Source organism: Ochotona princeps, chromosome 14, assembly GCF_030435755.1.
Source record: "Ochotona princeps isolate mOchPri1 chromosome 14, mOchPri1.hap1, whole genome shotgun sequence".
NCBI classification, from domain to species: Eukaryota; Metazoa; Chordata; class Mammalia; order Lagomorpha; family Ochotonidae; genus Ochotona; species Ochotona princeps.
The window spans coordinates 48767587-48787661 of record NC_080845.1 but is presented as its reverse complement, the minus strand read 5'-3'; the positions used below and the strand labels follow the sequence as shown (position 1 = coordinate 48787661).

The window sequence follows — 20075 nt, the reverse complement described above, 5'->3', positions numbered from 1 at the left end:
TACAGCTTACTGCAATCAATGGAACCTCATTTGCTAACATTTCTGAATTATAATCTTAATTATTTGATCAGTTTCAATTTCGTGTGTGATGTTATATTTTTATTGTCATGATGGTGACACACATCTAATAATTTGTAAGACAGAAAAGAACTATAGCCACAAATGTGTAGCTGTCACTTGAGGCTAAATATCAGGTGTACTAATTATGAACCACAGCACTTGCTAAATAGGATGTAACCATATGGAACATCAACTTTCCACCAGACTTGAGTGTAATGAAGCTATGACCTGTATTTTTGAATTGAAGAAGCGTGGAAAGAAGCCACATACTATTTGCTGATGCAGTGTTTTCATTTGCACAGCAACCTTCACATCAGAACAAGACTCCAGGATCAGGTCCTGTGCATACAATTCCCTGGAGCCATCTTAGTTGGCTTTCTGGTTCAGTACTACTAAAAGGAGCAACAGCTGCACACTACGGGACAGCTTCCAACATGGGCTCATTTGCTCAGCACAGAACACAATTCAGGTAAGGCCACAGACCGCACGTGACCAATGTGAACACTCATGAATTCAGTATAGTCACGGAAATATCAGAACTTGCAGGATAACATGTACTATTATTAATAGCTAATAAAACAGATAATATTACAGACTTATATTAACACATGACTCAACAATCAAGAGCATGCAAATAAAATTTCCTCTGCAAATAACCCCCAGCAAACTGTATTTCCATAATCCTGAAATACATTCTTCATGTTCTTCAAAGTACCATGAGTTCAAATATTAAAACGTTAAAAGAAATTCATTATGATAACCAGTAAATCACAGATGGATATTTTGGAAGATAAAAAAAACAGCTGATGATTTTTCTAAGATTATTTGCCTTTTCCTCTGACATCAGCACTATCCCTTTTAGCGTCCTTTCTCTTTTGATGAGACATGCTTAAAGGTAGCACCTGTTTACCTGGTAATCTAAAATGCTAAAACCAAGCCCTTTGCTCCCTTTCTCCAGCTCGATGTACTGAACGCCAGCCTCCCACATGGCCAAGGGCGCAGCACCCTCCTCTGTGTTCGGGACCACAGCAGGCACCTCCACCACTGGATCCTCTGTCTCCGAAGATCCGATGAACTCGCCTAGATCAACATGAGGCTGCAGAACAGACCAGACGGCTCTTATTTCCGAGACATTAGACCAGCAGACACACATATCAGCATTACTGTGGGGGGGGGGGGAAGAGTTCCCCAGCTTTTGTCCTGAACAAAACATTCTCAAATGACCAACAGCTTGTCTTGAAATCTTTAGGAAATCAGGTTGGAAGTACAGAAAGTTGCTAAAAAGGAAGAAACATTTAATTAGTAACAAGAATTTAAAACACATGCTCCAAAGCCTCCTTTTAAAACATACCAGCACGATTCTGCATGATTTTCAGATTCACCTCTATAGTCAGAAAAATGGGGTCAGCTATTTGGCTGTTAAATGAAAAGCACTCTTAGGATAAATAAGAAAGGTTCAAGATAAAGGGGGAATATATAAACACTTTGTATTATAGCCAAGTAAGGCTTCCAACATGCTATCGCCTTTGCGATATTATTTCATTAATAAAGTATGGCATACAGTGGAAAGACATTCAATTTGAAATGAGATTTACCTAAGACTTGAAGCTTATGTCTATGGCTTTTTATATATGTTACCCCAAAACAGTCATTTTTGAAGTTTAGACAAGATAACATCTATATAAAGAACCTGATATAGAAACAGGGATTCAAAATGCTAGCTTCTTTCACTAACAATCAAGTGAAAAAAGTTTACTACCACTTCATTCATGTATGTAAACACATAAAATTTATGAAAGAGGTGTTCATCAGTATGAAATCAGAATCTGTACACTATTTTTGCACTTAATTTTTATACAACCAAGAATATGAATAAAAATCTTTCCACAAGCTTTATACCATATAAATATTGATTCTAAATATGTGGTGCTACTCTCTGAGTGTTGTATGATTTAAAGCTCTTTCTTGTTCTACTCTAATTATCCAAATGGATATTAAACTATATGCTTTATTCTTCAAGGTTTTCAAAATTAGTCTACTGTACTGATTCCTTCAGCAAAAATGTAAATCAAATCAGTATCATCTCTCATTATAGTTCAAATGAGATTAGACTATAAAATATGCAAACTCTAAATCCTAAGTTTAGATACTCAGTAGTCTGGAAGAGGGTCTTTAGACCTGTATCTTGACATTTTGATCGAAATGGAAAAGAATAATCAAATAAGAAAGTCAAAGTTCCTGAATGTAACCGAAAATTACCTGATATGTGGCATTATATGTTCAAGCTTATTACACTTATAAGTACAATATCCAAATAAACAAAATCAATACAAAAAAATTTTTAAAGCCCATATTTTAGTCATTCACTCAGCAGCAACTGTGTGCCAAACACTGAGTTGAGTGTAACATCGACATATTTTTCCATATAAGAACCACATATGTAAAGGTCAGTTTTATCTCCTAAAAATGATATCAATATAAGCACCTATTTAGCAGAAATATTGCAAGAAAGCCATACAAGAACCTCATACTAGTGTGCAATGGTACCTAATATCATTATATCACGTAGCTTGCCTAACAACCATCTGAAATAGGTATCTTGATTTATATCTTTAAAAAAAGAAGAATGAGGTTTATAAAGATAAAATATGACTTGTCCAAGGTTGCACAGCTACAAAGCATCAAATCTGACTGAAACCCATTTCCATCTGACTTCCAGGTCTAACCTGTAAGTCATTGGCTATGTGATGAAATCAAATGCCAAAGGGGGAGAAAGGAGCTTAAAAGAAATTTTAATGCCACTTGGCCTCTTATGTATGCATTCATATTAGTCTCACATTTTTAAACATTATACCTTTTCTGTTAGCTCAATATCACATAAGTCCAGGGTACCCAGCTCTGACTGGGTCGTGGGTGGTACAGTTCGACGACAGCACACCATTGTCACTTCTATAGGTAGTTCTTTTAAAATATTGACCACATCTTGGTGATTTTCCCCAAGCAAAGTGATGCCATTCACCTGTGGGAAAAGACACATTAAAAACAGTGACAGTATGAATACTCTTTTGAAAATTTCTTATTTGGGGTGATTCCCAGTTCCAATGAAACTGTATCACATAATACAATGTAATCAATGAATTAAAAAAAAAGAAAGAAAATTTCCTATTAAATAAACCTTATGATGATGATTGACACAGTTCTGCGCTGTTACCAATTAAGGTGAGATCTTTGGAAGGACCATTGTAAACAATTTCCATGAAAGCTTACAGTTTATTGGAACTGGAATTACCAGAAACTGCATTGGCAGAAAGCCACCAGCTTTCAGCCACATTTGATCTTCTAGTGAAGAAAATCAGGAAGGAAGAGCTAATAAAACTATTTTCAAAGGAAAGACAGAAGACGAAAAGGTTATAAAATTGAATATTTTATAGAACTGTCAAGTGAAAAAGTAAAAATGAAAATGCCATATATGTTATGCTAGCAAGTTTTTAAAGTGGGGGTAAAGAACATATTTAAATCTACTTATTTATGCATAAAATACTGGCAGATTGTACAGAAAAAATGCCAATAGTTATATAACAAAAAGTGCTAAGAACTCGAACAGACGAGGATAAAAAGGAATTTTTCATATGCATCTTTTTTCTGCAGTTCTGAAATGTACTCTACAAATAAAATATGTGTTTAAAAAATTTTAAACAAAGATGTTATAACTGCCTTTTCCTTAAAAAAAAAAAAAGGAAAAAAATTACCATGGAACTAGGTGTGAAGCTCAATTACACACAAATATAAAATTCCTGCCATGAATGATTATTTGGAGATCTCAGGTATTCCTTGGAGAGCAATCTAAAAGAAGAACTCATCTATTCACCACATGAAGCCTCCTGTAACCTTTTCAGAATCTTATTTAGGGAAGAGAAAGAACAGAGTGCCTTACTTCCAACAGCTCATCTCCACTGAAGAGCTTCCCACTGTGTCCAACTGGACCTTCTGGTAGAACAGATCGGATGAAATGATGCCCTACTGTGGCTTCCAGACTTATGCCCAACCCACTATTCTCACTAAACTTGCTCACATGGGCCACCTGAAAAGAAAAAGAGCATCAGAATCTTAGGGTGCATCCTTTGCTTCCTTCTGTTTTCTTCTGTCTACTCAGGAAAAAAAAATTTGGTTAACTTGTGTTTCAAAAACAAGATAACATAGAGGCTCAATTTGTCTCTAAAATAGAACTAAAACTGGTTTGTTTCACAAACATAGGCACATTTGTGCTCTTTGTGTCCCAAATTAACGACATGAAGAGAAGAACCTAACCAGAATGGTGCTGTTAGGAAAGGGCTTTATACCAAAACGATCTGAACAAAGAATCGCACTCCTGATCTTGGGCCATCATCATGGGATAGCAGTGTTTAAAACTGAACCAAAGTTTAACCATAAAGAATGAACGTCTTTCTCTTTTAAGAATTCTAACGGATCATCCACAGAATCCAGTAATTATACCAATAACGTCAGAAATTACGCTAAAGAGGCCCTGTTCACTCCCTGTTTTACAGTTAAAACAATAGGGATGAAGAGCTCAGGAAAGCATTTTAACAAGAGTTCTTTCAGATCTGAAAGATAACATTTGCAAGATTCACGTCAGAAGCAACATCATGTAATGCAGACATCCAACACTCGTTGAAATGCTCCTCACCCCTGAAAATCCAATTTATCTTTCTCTTGCTCAGAAAAGCCTTCAAGAACTCCACTCAGAATGCTCATCATCCCTTCTCTCTGTTATTGACTCCTTCTATGACATAATTTACATAGTTTAATTACATGGCAAATATGTTAGAGTCAGTTTTATGTCTTTTTTTCCCCCCAAACTTTTCCTGACTAGGCACCACAGATTTCTTGGTTCTTTTTCACAGCACACTTCCGCCCTGAGTAGTTTGCTGGGAATATCACCAAAAAAGCCTGCTTAACACAGGGTAGCTAAACGTTCAGTCATTTGTCTTAGGTCTATAGACAAATGGCTAATGAGGGACCCCTCATTCTTCCATTGTCATTTGAAGATGACAGAGAATCCTCCCTGCTAAAAGGAATCCCTGAACTTTTCCACATTAAATTAACTCTTACTAAACTTAGCATCACTGAAGTCCCCTTGACTCAAAATAGTAGTGACAGCTCTACCTAATTATTTAACTGTTAATTACCTTGGGTGTTTTGTATCATTGGGATAAACATCAAACACAACAGTGCTTGGTACAAAGTGCTCAAAGCCGGTAATTAACAGCACTCATCATTATCCTTTGTATCTCTGATAATGTAGAGATATGTCAGTTTTAGAAGCAACATGAAAAATTCTACCCACCAAAGTAATTTGGTTTTCTGTTCAAAATCCATGAAATATTCTGGTGTTAAACCTCTTTTACAATATGGCAATGCTAGAAATACAAACCAATAATGACACACATTATGGGTGATGTAAAAAAGTACAAAGAATTAACCACATGAGGAAGATAAACATGTAAGAGCTATGAAGGAGTGGAAAAGAGTTCTTCTACGACATTATGCATGTATTATGCTGATTCTTATTTTAAAGTAACACCTCATTTTAGTCTGTCTTCCATAAGTAATAAATTTCAAACTCAAAAAAAGTTTCCTTGTGCACTGAATGATTAATATTACTACAACTTTAAAATATCAATAAAAGGTGAGCTTTAAAACTTTCAGCTAACTTATTTCAGCTCTTCAGTTTCTGTATAACTTCAGTCCAACTTGACAAGCAACTTTGGTCTTCTAAGAAAGCTCTGACCTGTGAAACTCTCCCTGTGGATTATTTCTATTCTTGCCTTGAGCTTCCTGTCAGACACAGTTACAAGCTCGAACACTGCAGGGGAAGCTCACTCACCACTATTTCATAGTTAATGCCCATAATGTGTTGCCACTTGGCCAGCAGAGCCGCCTCTCGTTGCTGGGCATCCTCTTTGTCTTCTGCTTCAGCAGACAGTAATGGATACCCTGAAACGGTGAAGGCAAAGCAGTTAGTAATGTCTTGCAACCAACAAGGTTCATCAGGGATGCTGTTTTGAGAATCTGCCTGTTGAGCTGAATTTGATCCTACCCAATATGTAAGTTACTTAGTTCTATAATTGAGTTTAAAAATTTTTTTCATAAATCTATCATACGCACATTCAATGTTGTTCTCTTTAACAGATATATTCTAAATCTTAACTCATTTTCATTCAAAAGCCCACAAACTCTCTTTTATTTGAAAGAACGGGGGAGGGGTCTGCATTGCTTCTGGATTTATCTGAAGGTCCTTTGGTGACCACAGCAAAAAGCTCTACCATTTTCTAGGTCTGCTTCTCTTCTTCATTTCCTTTCAACTTTTCAGGTGGAAAGACTATGCTATCATTTAGGAAACCAAACTAACGTTAGCAGATAATGTATTCAACTTTCATGCCAAAGGAGAAAATGCAAAAAATTAAGAACAATGAATAATTTATACATTAACATAAAAGCCATTAATGAACTTTCACTATTAGCATAAAGTAAAATGGAAAAAAAGAAAAATCACTAAACAAATAACATAAACAATATCTAAGAAGCTTGGCTTAGAAACATATTGAAAACAATTTTAAAGTCATAATCAAAGATTTGCATATTTCATCATAGCTCTCACAAGGGTTGTCTTTCAACAATTTCTATTAGGGTGTATTTAGAAAAATAATTTTAATATTCCTTTTAATATTCAAATTTGAACCTTAAAGACGAGTCGTAAATTGAAATCTAGTTATCTCCTTTTAGAAACAAGGGAAACTAAGAAAACTTTTTTTCACTTCAGGCATATTTTACAGATTTTTTTATACTTTAATAAGATGTCTCTGTTTACTCTTGAGAAATCAGAAACAATAAACTGTAAGTAGAAAATTAAAGACTATCCCTCAAAAGATTATTTCTTTCTTCAAAGTTCAGATAGAATGCATAGAGTACAAAAATTTGCGCAAAATAATTCCCCCTTTTTTTCTTTTTTTTTAGTTTGAAAGGTAGAGTTGCAGAGAGAGATATCTTCCACCTCCAGGTTCACTCCCCACATGGCTGCAATCGCAGGAGCTGAGCCCATCTGAAGCCAGGAGCCAGGAGCTTTCTTCAGGCTTCCCAGGTGGGTGTAAAAGCCCTAGGACTTGAACCATCCTCTGCTGCTTTCCCAGGTCATACTCAAGGAAGTGAATCGGACAAGGAGAAGTAGCCAGCACATGACCAAGTACCCATATGGGATGCTGGTGCCATAGGCGGTGGCATACCCTTCCATGCCCAGGTGTCAGCCCCACAAAAATAATTTTCTTTAAAACTATTTTCCACAATTTTTTGTAGTTTCTCCATATGTTAAAGAACCATAAAGTTTCAGTATATAATTAATTACTACATGGCAGAATTCCGTAAGAGAGATCCGTCTTGTACATTGTTCGTTGAGTTTGTTACCAAAAGAGCTTAAAGCAATATGACTGGTAAAGGAATCACACAACCCAGGGCATAGCTGATGCTAGCAGCAGTACACATTCAAAAAAAAATTAAAAATCCTAAAGATACTGCTAACACTTGACAAACCCCAAGTTTATGACCAAAGAATTCTCAGAAAGATATAATAGCTGCATATAATGAATTTCCAAACCAAATTCCCAATGTTAATATTTGCCACTGTGGAAAAATGATTGAGAGCAAAGGCTTCCCTAAACAGGACAGTTCGTTGTTTTGAAAGGTCTTCGGTGATTCTTCCAGAATATTTCATAATTGTATTAATTGCTAAGTAAGGTAGAGAGATGTCTATTGCATAAAAAGAGAGAATTAAATTAAAACCTTATATGAAGTAACTTCAAAAGGCTTGTGGAAAAAAGGAACTGAAAAGTTAAGTTTATTCTGGTATAAAAATCTTGAAAGCTATAAATAGTTTCTTCATAAGATGCATTTTCCATGAACTTTTAAAGTAGCCTCAAATATAATTAATATGTTATTAAAAGGTTTTGTAAAACAAAACAAAACAACATCAACAAAAGATGCAGAAGCAAGCATCCCGGTATGGCAAACTGAGCAGTCTCCAAGCAGTCTCTACAATGGAATACTGGTCCAAGTTTGCACTCTGTTCCTCTCCTAATCTTGCTTCCTGCTAATGCTGCTGGGAAGCCAACACACCATGTCCTCTGTGGCCCACGTGGAGACCCAGAAGGAGTTCTAGGCTCCTGGCTTTGGCTCGGGCCAGCCCAGCCGCAACTATTATAGATATCTCAAGAGTGAATCAATTGAGGAAAGACCTATTTCTTTCCCTCTCCCTTCTGTCTCTATCTCGCTCTCTATTTCTCTAGGTCACTACAATATTTAAAAAAAATAAACTTCAAAAACAAAAAGCAATATGAAAGAAAATACTGATTTAGTATATTAACATACATACTGAATATATAATATATTCAATATATAATACCTATATATATAATACCTATAATGAATATATAGAATACCTATAAGATGGTATTATAAGTAACACTCATATTTATAAATATTTACAAGCACCTTTTATTAAACATTGATTAGCAATTTATGATACAGTCCGACAGCTTACTCACACTTGCAGCAATGATTTATCTAAAAAATGAAGACCATCATAATCAATTTCTAATTTCTTACCTTCTTCTTCAATTGGTAATATGCTGATATTTCTTCTCAAAGATAAAGAATCTTCATCTTTTTCATGATTTTCTTAAAAATAAAACCATTTTAGTATTTATGTCTTCAATGAACCACATCTGGTCTGTAAACACACTGCACTTATTTGCTCCCCTAGATGAGAGGGTTTTTCTTTTTTCTTTTTTTTTTTTTTTAGATCAACTCTCAATATAAGCAAGTGCTCTAATGGGAAACTCCTGTTACAAGTCAAGGAATGAGTACAATCCTCCCCTGAACTGCTTCCCTTTCTCAAGGACTGCAATAATAGCATGAGGCACAACAAACACAATGGTCTGCATTTTACATATAAAACAGCATTTCCCAGCCAATAGTATGGTTTTGATTAATTTACTCGCCCATCAGTGAGCTGCATTGGATATGAGCGATTTGTCCAGATTCACACACAGCTTGTGATGGCTAATTGTGAAAGTGGTTAACTTCAACGATAAGCTGGGCATTTAATCATGAGTCATTCAGATGGAAAAGCACCCCTAAAGAGAGAATACTCTCATGCTGCCCAAGGTAAGGCAGAGACAGAAATGGAAAGAAAAGTGCAGTTTCCAACTGAGAAAAGCTGATAAGATGAATAGCATAGAAAGAAATCTGCTTTATTCAGAGGCTATGCATTGTTAATGGACACAATGCTCATTCCAGTTAATCTTGACTTTTTAAAAACTCATTTGTTTCATTTGGTTCATAATACATAGCTGAGGATTAAAAACTATCCTTTGAGGATAGTTTCAGAATTAGAACAAAAAATCAAAATATAAAGGACTAACTGAAACGTAGACTGACTTGACATTACCTTTGCTCATAGCTGTGCTGGCAAGAGACGCATCCGCATCTTTCGTGTTGTCCTCCCTTGCAGTGAGCTCCGTTTCCTGCTTTGTCCCTCTCCTCATTAGTGTCAGCCGCACAGTCTGCCCTGTGTGTCGCAACACCTCCACTGCCTGTTGATTGGTAAAACCCTGAAGGTTGGTGCCATCTACCTAGAATAACAAGGCGTGTTATAAATAAGTATTTCTGTTACTAATTCATGAAATGCATATTTGTTGCTTATTGTTGTGAACTGCATTGACAATAAGTATTCCTCTGAGTGGTCATGACGATATACCACCCCTGTTTGGGGACCCATATTAATTTATATGCTCCAGAAACACCTGGCATGATTTTGCCTGGTTTGTTTAACACAGGTTGTGTATTGCTACTTCTTGAAGCTACAAATGGTTCTAGGATGTGGCCCAGGTTCCTAATCCTTTCTATACATTCTTTCACATTTCTTGGTGATGCTGAGACACAATCAAGTTGGAAGAATACAGCTTAGACATGCAGAATACAAAAGCATCAAATCCAGTGATGACAAATTCCAACATCTTATTTATATTGCCTTTAAAAAGGGTGATGAAGTTGCCTTCTACTTTATCTTTTTATCATTCAAAAAATATGTGTGATTCATGCTTTTCTAGGTCTGAAATGGCAAAATATTCCCTATGCACCAGGCACCAGATAGGACCCTATCATGCCAAGTCTGCCTTCAGTTGCACACTCATTGGGACAAGGCTCAATATCCTCAATGTGGCTTAGGACGGCCTGCACCCACAGATATTTAAAGTCACAGGTATTCACTTTGAAATGTGAAATGGCTATAACATGGCTTTTCGAAGCACAGTCCTAGAATTAAGGAGAATGATAGAATAAGATAGGTGGTGTTCAAGATAAAGTATGTTACTACAGAAGAAAAACATGACACAATTTCCAATTCAACAATTTTAAGCTTCATTTGTTTTATATGTATATGTCCACAACTGCATGTTCCATATAGTAATAATATAATTATATTTATAATTAAATACACAGCAGCATAGAGAGGAAGAAACAGGTAATTATTTTTACTAATGGAGATTTTCCAACTCTAGAGACCGCTGATCTAAGTAATGGTTTCACGCTCAGGGTGAGGGGGGAGCTTCTCAAATCTTGTATGAAATCTGAAAGATAGGGAACTTGAACACATATGTCTGACTGTCTCTCTTCCATTTACTGGAACCATGTTGCTTTTCCTCTTGGAAAGACTACTAAAATTTAAATTAAAAGATTTAAAACTAAAACAAACCAGAAAAATTTTTAAGAAGTCCCTACATCAGCCACTTGAAGGAACACCTGGCTAAAAAGGCCTGCGCATGACCAAAATAAGGTTAGCAGGAGTGTATGTGCAAAAGTAATTTGGACAGTAAGAACAGAATTTAGTAAAAACCAAATGTAGTCCCTCATTTAAAAACAGAAGCAGTGATGCTGAGCATCAAACACAGCCGTTACGCTGCATCTGGGCAGCTGGCCTCTTTTTTCAGAGTGTTTTGAGCTCCAGTTCTTGCTGCATTCATGATTCCAACTGCCTGCCAGGGCACACTCTGGGAGGCAACAGGTGATGGCTCCAGTAGTTGCATCGCTGCCACACACCTAAAACATCTGGATTGAGCTCCCACACATGGAGAAAAAGGTGATGGAAGCCTGTTCCCACGCTCCCTTCCAGCTTCTCAACTGAAACAATTGATTTTTTTTAATCTAGAAAAAAACCCTACAACAGTCAGATTATATCTGCAGTTCTTAACCCGTAACTCCAAGAAATACACCAAGGGAGAGGCTACAACAGGCTGGGAGGCTTCAGCAGCAGGGAACTACTCACATGTAACAAAAGTCATTTTAACCTAGCCTGTCTGCATGAATGATTCCTTCCTGAACACTCTGAACAAAATCCGCATAATCCCGAGCCAAATCCAGCTCGGCTGCCGTTCCTGGAAGCGTGGCTCACCCCGTGAATGAGCAAACATCAGAGGATGTGGAAAAGGCCACCAGTCCACGTGAAAGTGAGTGCACTGAAGCACCAACGCAGCATCGTCTTTCGAAACTGTTACTGCAGTGAACAGGGAAAAAAAGGTATTTCCTGAAATTTCCTTGCAAAATGATTCTGGTTTCATTGCATTTACAGATATTATAGTCACAAAGGAGAAAAAAGAATATCCACCAAACCAAGAAAAGGAAACTGTGATAATGAAAGCAGCCTACACAATGTTCAACAATGGAAAAATAAAGGCAACGAAAGACACAATCACTCAATTTTCCCGTATCTCAGAGAAAAAGAATCAAGAGCTAAAAATGTTCAGGAGACACATGGGCTGATGTAGGAAACCAAATGAAATTATATAAAGGAATTACAGGGGAAGGAGAATAAAAAGGAAAACCAATAAGACATTATTAAGTGAAATGGAATCTCATGTAACCTACGAAGTCACACTAAAAATAAATAGATAAATACAAAATACAAGATGACTGAAAAAATACTAACACCTAGATATATCCTGCTAAAACCGTTACATTCCAAAGGTCAAAGGAAATACAAAGCTAGAGCCTCGTGGCAGCTGTGTAATCTGTGGTAAGGAAACTATACAGCAAGGGTTTAGCATTCAGCATAACGTGTGTGAGTGAGAAGCATCACTGACATGCTGTGACTAAGGATCTCCTACACCAAAGACAGGGAGGAGATCAGCCACCCTGCAGAAGTTTAAGCTAGCTGGTAAAGAACTACGATTCACCCACATCGAGGGCATAAATGTACTGGTTTGTTAAAAACTAGGCAAAAATTAAGAGAATATTCTTAAGAGAAATGGGTGTATAAAGTCCCTAGAGGTACGTTCTGAATTTCAAATCATAAATTATTAATAGAAGAATCCATGAGACAATTTTTAAACTACATTCAAACTTTACATCTTTAAGCCTTCGATAAAAATTAATGAACATGTTCTTTATTCTCATAGTAATGCAGATAAGGAAGAAATGGCAAAAATTGAGATTTCATGAGAATTCTTCAAATGGAAAAAGTTTGTGGTTTCAAGCTTTCCATATGCAATATATTTCATTGTGTAATTCTTATAGAAATTTTGATAAGAAAAATCGAATGCATAATTTTGTTTGACCAATATTTTCATCTACAAATATGTAAAGGAAAATGCTTTTTATGAATTAGATTTCATTTTTTAAAAGATTTGGTTTTTTATTGGAAAATAAGAGTTACAGAGAAAAGAAGAGATAGAAAGAAAGACCATCTGTCTACTGGCTCACTCCTCAAGTGACCGCAATGGCTGGAGCTGAGCCTATCTGAAGCCAGGAGCTTCTTCCGGGTATCCCACACGGATAGAGGGCCCCAAGGCTTTGGGCAACAAGGGGTTTTCAGTCAATAAGCAGAGATCTAGATGGAAGTAGAGCAGCCAGGGCACTAATCAGCAAACATTTGGAATCCTGGTGCTTATAGGGTAAGGAGTTTGCCTACTGAGCCATCGCACCAGACCCTTAGATTTCAATTTTTAAATGCCTGAATTTTCATCTTTTATTTGAAAGGCAAAGAGAAAAAGACAAAAACTGATCTTCCATCTGCTCGCTCATTTCTTAAATGCCCACACTAGCTGTGGCTATTAGGGAGTGATGTCCAATGGATAGGTAACAAAATGACCTAAAATTCATTGTGGTAATAAAATGGACAGTGGTAAATATATTTTAATTTCACCGAATTGAAAACTAACTGGGTGAATCACATGAATTGTATCTCAATAAAACTGACTTTAGAAAAAAAAAAAAGAAGAAGCTTGTGGGCCTGCCGCAGTAAAGCAGCAGCTGAAGCCCTTGGCTTGAACATGCCAGGATCCCTTATGGGCACTGGTTCTAATCCCGGCAGCCCCGCTTCCCATTCAGCAACCTGCTTGTGTTCTGGGAAAGCAATCGAGGATGGTGCAAAGCCTTGGGACCCTGCACCCGTGTGGGAGACCCAGAAGAGGCTTTGGGCTCCCGGCTACAGATTGGTTCAGCTCAGTCATTGCGGCCACTTGGGGAGTAAATCATCAGATGGAAGATCTTCCTCTCTGTACATCTGACTTTCCAATGAAAAATACAATAATTTTTTTAAAAAGCTTTCTACTATAATAGTAATCAACTATTTATGAGGGAAAATGAGTAAATTAACTATGGTTTCAATTGTTAACTCAGAATTAGTTATGGAGACACAGTTAACCTATATTCACTCTCTTTCCCCTAAATAACAATTAAATAAGACACAGGGTTCGATTTTCCTAATGCAGAAAAGTGGAGCTACACTGAGGAGGCTCACTGGCAGCACACACAGATGTGTGTACACATGCCATTTGATCTTTAGGTGGATTTTGATAAGTGGACAGGTGGGGCAGGAAGGCAATGTGCAGAATTAAACCTAAGTAGAGTAGATCAAAAGGCAGATGAAGGACTTCTGTTTTTGAAAAGTGTGGTAGCAAACACTTAACATAATATTTACCACTTTAATCATTTCTAACATACAGCACAGTTAAATACACGCACAGCCTTCACCTCAGGCCTGCATTACTTTTTATCTTGTAGAATTTTAACACCATATCCACTGAATAACAGCAATCCTGTCCCCAGCCAATTACCCTGTTTTCTGCTATTCTAAGTCTGATCAGTTTAGTACCTCATACAAATTGAATCATAAGGTATTTGTCTTTTTGTCACTGGCATATTTCATTTAGGATTAACTCTTCAGAATCCATTCACGTTTTAGAATAGCAAGATACAGGATTTTCAAAGACACTCCGGAAAAGAGGAGTTATAAGTTTATGTTTGATGCATAGATTTAAAATCAATGCATAGTTTTTTATGATTTGTATTTCCCAAATACTTTTTTGACATTCTTTATTAGAATTGATTTTAAATTAGTTGCACTAATGATACGTGCAAGTACTGTATTATCAGACTTCCCTTCAGAATTGAGGGCAGTGAAGTTTCTATCCAGAGCTCTATTTTATTTCCACAATAAACGGGATAATTCTGACAGCCCCTTTTCACATTATCAAAGCAAGCTTAAATTAGCACAGAGTTATTTGTAATTCTTAAAACTAAGTAAGCTGGGAGAATATAATTTCCAATCACAAAAATCACTAAAGTTATTATTAAATGCAAAACTTACTGCTATAATTTGATCTCCAACTTGGATTCTTCCATCAAGTTCAACTGCACTGCCTTTGGTAATGCTCTTGACAAAGATTCCTGAAGGTTCTAAAATTAAAAATAGGTTATGTTTTCTCTTTCTTTGCAAAGCATAAGCAAAGAATAGCCACGTTCTTCTCTTTAACCATAAAGCCCTAATTTTGAATAAAAAACAAAATACACAAACATAACCTCAAGTGGAAACTTGAGGCTACAGAATATGACAACTGTTTTATATGTCTTAACTACAGTATCAAGAGCCACCTAAAGTATTCCTAAGGAAAATTTCTACTTTCTATAGCTATATATTTTTAAAAGTAATTCATTGCTTCATAAGACAAACAATGGAGGAAACTGTCAAAATTAAAGACCTTTATGATGCACCAGCTCACATGGGAGCCATGGGTTGGGCTTGTTAGCATGGAACATGGCTGACCATTACATGCCAGCACACACGCAAGCTACAGCTGGGGCCTGTCTGGCAGGGCTAGATCCCAGTACCTGACAATGAGTGTCCGATCAGGGGATGGGTCACATTAAACCGGGCCATGATACCAACTAGCACGCAAGAGAACCAGAGGGTCCGGGGGTGATTTCTGTGGGGGATATGTAGGCCCAACCCAATGGAACTACAAGTCCCGCTGCTTAGCTTGAGAGTTGGGATGGTGACAGGCTGCTTACCGATACTGGGGCTGGGAACAAGTGGGGCAGGTCCATGCTGTAGCACCCACACGAGTACCCTAAAACAAGGTGTGGGGCAGGCCGGGCCACACCAGCTCATACAAAAGCCAAGATGAATATGGCAGCCCATGCCGGGTAAGGAACAAGCACCTGTTGGCATGTGTAAGACCTGGGCCTGGGAGTGGCCTGAACAGGGAAACCTGGGAAACCCCCCTAGTAGGTCATAGCTCCCACTGCTGAGTACGTGGTCCAGGCCTGGTAATTGGGCAGGCTGGGCAGGGTAGCTCCATCTGTCAGAAAGTGTATGAGTTGGTTTTAGAAGGAGGACTGGGTGGGGCCAAGCAAACTACATCCCAGTGACAAGGGCAAAAACCAGGATGGAGTGCAGGTCATGCTGGGATAGGCTGCCATACCTGCTGGTTTGCATGAGCCAGGGATGATAGCAGATTGAGCAGGGCCAGTTTCCAGCACCCACCAGTAAGAAATAGGACTTGGAACCAGCTGGCTCAGGTCAGGTTGCAGCAGCTGAAGGTAAAGGCCAAGACAAGGGAGTGACTCTGCCAAGCTAGCTCAGAGCAACCGCTGGCATGCGCGAGATCCATGGCTGTGATCAGGCCTGGTTAAGGAGCTAAGGGGATGCACTGGTTGGACTGTGGTGTGGACTGAGTCTGTGTGTACCAGACTAGGCTAGACTCCAGCAACCACTGGTGATTGTGAGATCCAAGGGTGGGTGTAGAATAGGTTGGCTAGGTCTCTGCCCCTGCTAAACCATGTGTGAGCTGTATCTGGGTATGGACTAGGCTTGACTGGGCTGTAGCACCCAATAGTAATAACTAGAATGGGTAAGGGCCAGTCAAGTAAGGCTACTGTTCCTGCTAGGACATGCAGTGGACTAAGTAGGGCTGGCCCTTGGACCCACTGGTGTGCACAAGATCTGGCACTGGGAGAGGTTCTGATGGAGGAGCTTGGGAGACTCCTCTGTTGGGACACAGTCCCTGCAGGTGCATGCAAGAACCAAGAAGGTGAGCAGCCCAGACCAGGTCAGGTTACGGTACCCACGGGCTTACCTTTGGCTCAGGTCTGTGGCGAGCCAGGCTAGGCCACTTCATATCACCCACTGGCAAATCAAAGAGCCAGAATGGAGTGTGGGTTATGCCAGGTCAGGCTGCAATACTGGCCAGTTCACATTAGGGCTAGGAGTGGGGCTGACTGGGGTTGCTGGGCTTGCTGGGCTTGCTGGGCTTGCTGGGCTGTAGTCCCCATCAGCATGAGCTGGAATTGAAGAACGGCTGGGCTGGGACAGGCTACAGCACCCACTGGCAAATGGTGAGGTAAGGCAGGCTGTGTAAGACTGGGCTGCAGTGCCTAACCAGCACACATGAGACCCGGGGGTAAGTGGGTGAACTCGGTGGAAGGGTTGCAGGAAGCTCTCTTGCAGGGCCACTATTCCCACTGGTGAGCATGAGAGCTTGGATTGGGGCAGACCAGACTGAGCAGAGCTACACCTGTTGGCCTACATGCAAACTGGAACAGACAAGCCAGGCTGGACTGACTGTACCTATTGGTACATGCATAAGCCAGAGTGGGTGAGGGTTGGCTGGGCTTTGCCAGAGCATCAACTAGCAAATGTTAGCATAGGGGGAAAATTCTGTCGAGCTAAACTGCAGTGCCACCTGGAGAGTGCGAGATCCAGAAGTGGGAGTGAGCCCATTAGGGAAACAGTGGTCACTGCCCACTTGAGTTGGCACTCTGACTGGTGAGCATGAAAACCAGGATTGAGACAGGCAGGGCTAGACAGAGTAGCATCCTCCAGCACAAGCGTCGGCTGGATGGGGGGCTGGTTGGGTTGAACTGGGTTTCAATGCCCATTGACATGTATGAGAGCTGAATGGGATGTGGGACAGGACGAGTCAGCTATACAAACTGGCAAGCATGGGAACTAAGGCAGGGGGTGGGCCTGGTGGGCCTGGTGGGAGTTATTGAGGGTAGCTCCAACTAGGTTATCACTCACATTGGTTTGTGTGGGGGCCAATTGTGTGGTAAGCAGGATCGGGCTGGACTCCAACACCCATTAGTTTGTGTAGAAGACAGGGCTGGAGACAACTGACCCAGCAATTGCAGCCAACAGAGTTCTTGCAGACCGATCTGGGCTGCAGACTGCACACACAAGAATCAGGTTGGGGATCACCTCAGATGAAGTTTCTTATGGAATCACCCCAACTGAATCACGGGACTCAGAACCACAACAATGGAGGAAACTGCAGGTTCCATGATCTGACCATGGAATGCATGTATCAGAGGTGGGTCTCCTCTGTGGCTTAGATGAGCAGTGGACAGCATATCCAGGTGCACATGGAGGATATGGCAGTGCACTGGAGCCTGTGGAGGCCACCTGACACCACAACGGAGAACAGAGGACAGAATAAATCGACCAACTACCCCAACCAAGAATTGGCAATGAATATCTGGGCAAACAGAGACTCTAAGGTGGACTATGTCAGCCAGTGGAGTCTGGAGAGCTTTCATTGCGATTGGAGTGGCGAAATCGGCAGCAATACCGAACTGCTGAACTATCAAAACCACTTAAGCAGGACCCTTAGGGCATGCCCTACACTGGGGACCCTGGGATGGTTGGGAGACTGGGTGTGGCTTTTCCCTTTATTTCCCCCCTCCCCCCAGATACAGGAAGGAAAAAAGAAAATGTGAAAACAGTGGTATCACCCACTTTCCTCTAGCCCTTGACCTTTTGCATCCTAAGCAAATAGGCAAAAATTATCAAAAATAAAATGTATACAATTAAAAATATTAAAATACAAAACGTTTTAAATTACCTAATTTTTTATCTCCAATGTAACCAGCAATGGTAATTCCTAATCCTTGGATATTTTTAGTGAGTTCTACATCAAAGGTCTCACTTTCTTCACTTATTTGAGTAGAAGCATCAACCTACAACAAAATAAACCAATAAATACATACAGAAGTAGAGATGCAAGAAATGCAGAGTATGGGTTGGAGTTTATTATGTTAAATGAAATAAGCTCAAAACACAATGGAAAACACTATGTATTTTCTGTTACGTGGAACTTTTCAAAAATAAAAAAATACATATAGTTAGAAAAAGAAATAATTTTTAAAACCACGGCCTTAATTCAGGAATCATACAATGATATGATACAGCATCAGAGGTTCCTACTAAACAATCAGCGAAGATTCTTAGACATGACATTCCGGAATGAGTTACACTATTACTCAGAAAGGAATGACAGGAACCACTGAACTGTCCATTACAGACAGCTGTACGACTGTGCGCACATTTTTAAGTTTATTATTAACAACTTCCATTTTCAGAAATGGCTAGCCTCTATTTCTAGAGAAGTCAGGCTGTAGCGCTTCGAGAGACCACCTTTTGTAGTTAGATCAGTACATTCAAATCTAGCTTTGCTACTTTAAGTGATCTGTAAAGATCACTTTTTAGTCTGGAGAAAAAAAAAATATCCACAAGTTCAGCTACGATTTACTGCGAAGTTTCTATATAACAGGCACTTAAGAGCTCTTAATTCATTGGTCCTTATAACAATCCATTGATGTGGGATTGATTAGTGTACCCATTTTTATGTGGAGGCGGTGAGAAACATTCATTTTTCTAAGCACAAATAAGAAGCAAGAAGCAATCTGTATAAGTAATGTTTCGATCCAGATATTGTGGTTTCAGAAGCCCTGCTTTAAAGTAATACACAGCAGGCAAGAATCTCTAGCACTGCTGAGATGCAATCATTATCTTAAATTTAGAACTGGTTGCTAACACTGTAAATATGAGTTAATAATGTATCCTGCAAAGATGTTATTAACAAAATGATGACTTCTTTTGACAACCAGTGAAATCTACCAAGGTAGTATCTTCAATTGTCCTTTTATTTGTTTTATTTGTTATTTGTTCAAACTTCAATATGAAAAACTACTTATAAGCAAGTATGCCTTTCTCTTATGCCTGGGGATGACAGCTGAAAGCAGGTTTCTCATATGTCAACTTCTCTAACAGGCATTACTGCTGGTTGCATGCTGGACTGCAAAATATTCATCAACAAACCACAGCTACTACATGTTAGCGTGAGGCTGCAGATCCTACAGAGACCCTGAAGATAAACTAAATCAAAGCTATGGGTCCTTACATAGCTTGGGGATAACTAGCCAGGTTTTCTTCTTTTCTTTAAACAAACTTTGTGTCTCACTGATGCTTCACCTAAATAAGATATAATTTTACAATAAAGTTTCACTTATTTTTTTCATTGCACATAAGTATCTGTGCAAACTTAGCAAAAGTTAAAAGTTTAGATAATTACCAGAAAATGACAGGATGAAATCTGCTTCAATTGAAACAAATGTGTTTTCTATTTTTAATAAGACTTATGCGAGTGCTATTTTAGAGGGTGGCAATTTGACTATCGAATGGTTTTAAAAGGGGCACCAGCTTCAGAAATGATGATATGCACAGAACAGATATTTTTCTAAGCTTTCAATTACATCAAGTCATTTTCAGTATTGCATTCATTTATATATCGCTGAATAAAATGGCTTGTTTACCACAAAAGAATGTCATTTAAATTCTTCCATAAACA

The 20075-nt window shown here is 38.8% G+C and overlaps 1 protein-coding gene across 5 annotated transcripts in view; it reads right to left on the bottom strand.

Annotated features, from left to right (window-relative positions):
- MPDZ (multiple PDZ domain crumbs cell polarity complex component) overlaps nucleotides 1–20075 on the bottom strand; it is a 153911-nt gene that overhangs the window by 71604 nt on the left and 62232 nt on the right. For all 5 annotated transcript variants that reach the window (XM_058672357.1, XM_058672353.1, XM_058672355.1 and 2 more), the window contains exons 9-16: nucleotides 18291–18405; nucleotides 14759–14847; nucleotides 9563–9746; nucleotides 8719–8790; nucleotides 5948–6057; nucleotides 3995–4141; nucleotides 2915–3079; nucleotides 971–1156 (exon numbers count right to left, since the gene is read on the bottom strand). In XM_058672357.1, the coding sequence (XP_058528340.1) occupies nucleotides 971–1156; nucleotides 2915–3079; nucleotides 3995–4141; nucleotides 5948–6057; nucleotides 8719–8790; nucleotides 9563–9746; nucleotides 14759–14847; nucleotides 18291–18405 (1068 nt within the window). The remainder of the gene's footprint in view (nucleotides 1–970; nucleotides 1157–2914; nucleotides 3080–3994; nucleotides 4142–5947; nucleotides 6058–8718; nucleotides 8791–9562; nucleotides 9747–14758; nucleotides 14848–18290; nucleotides 18406–20075) is intronic.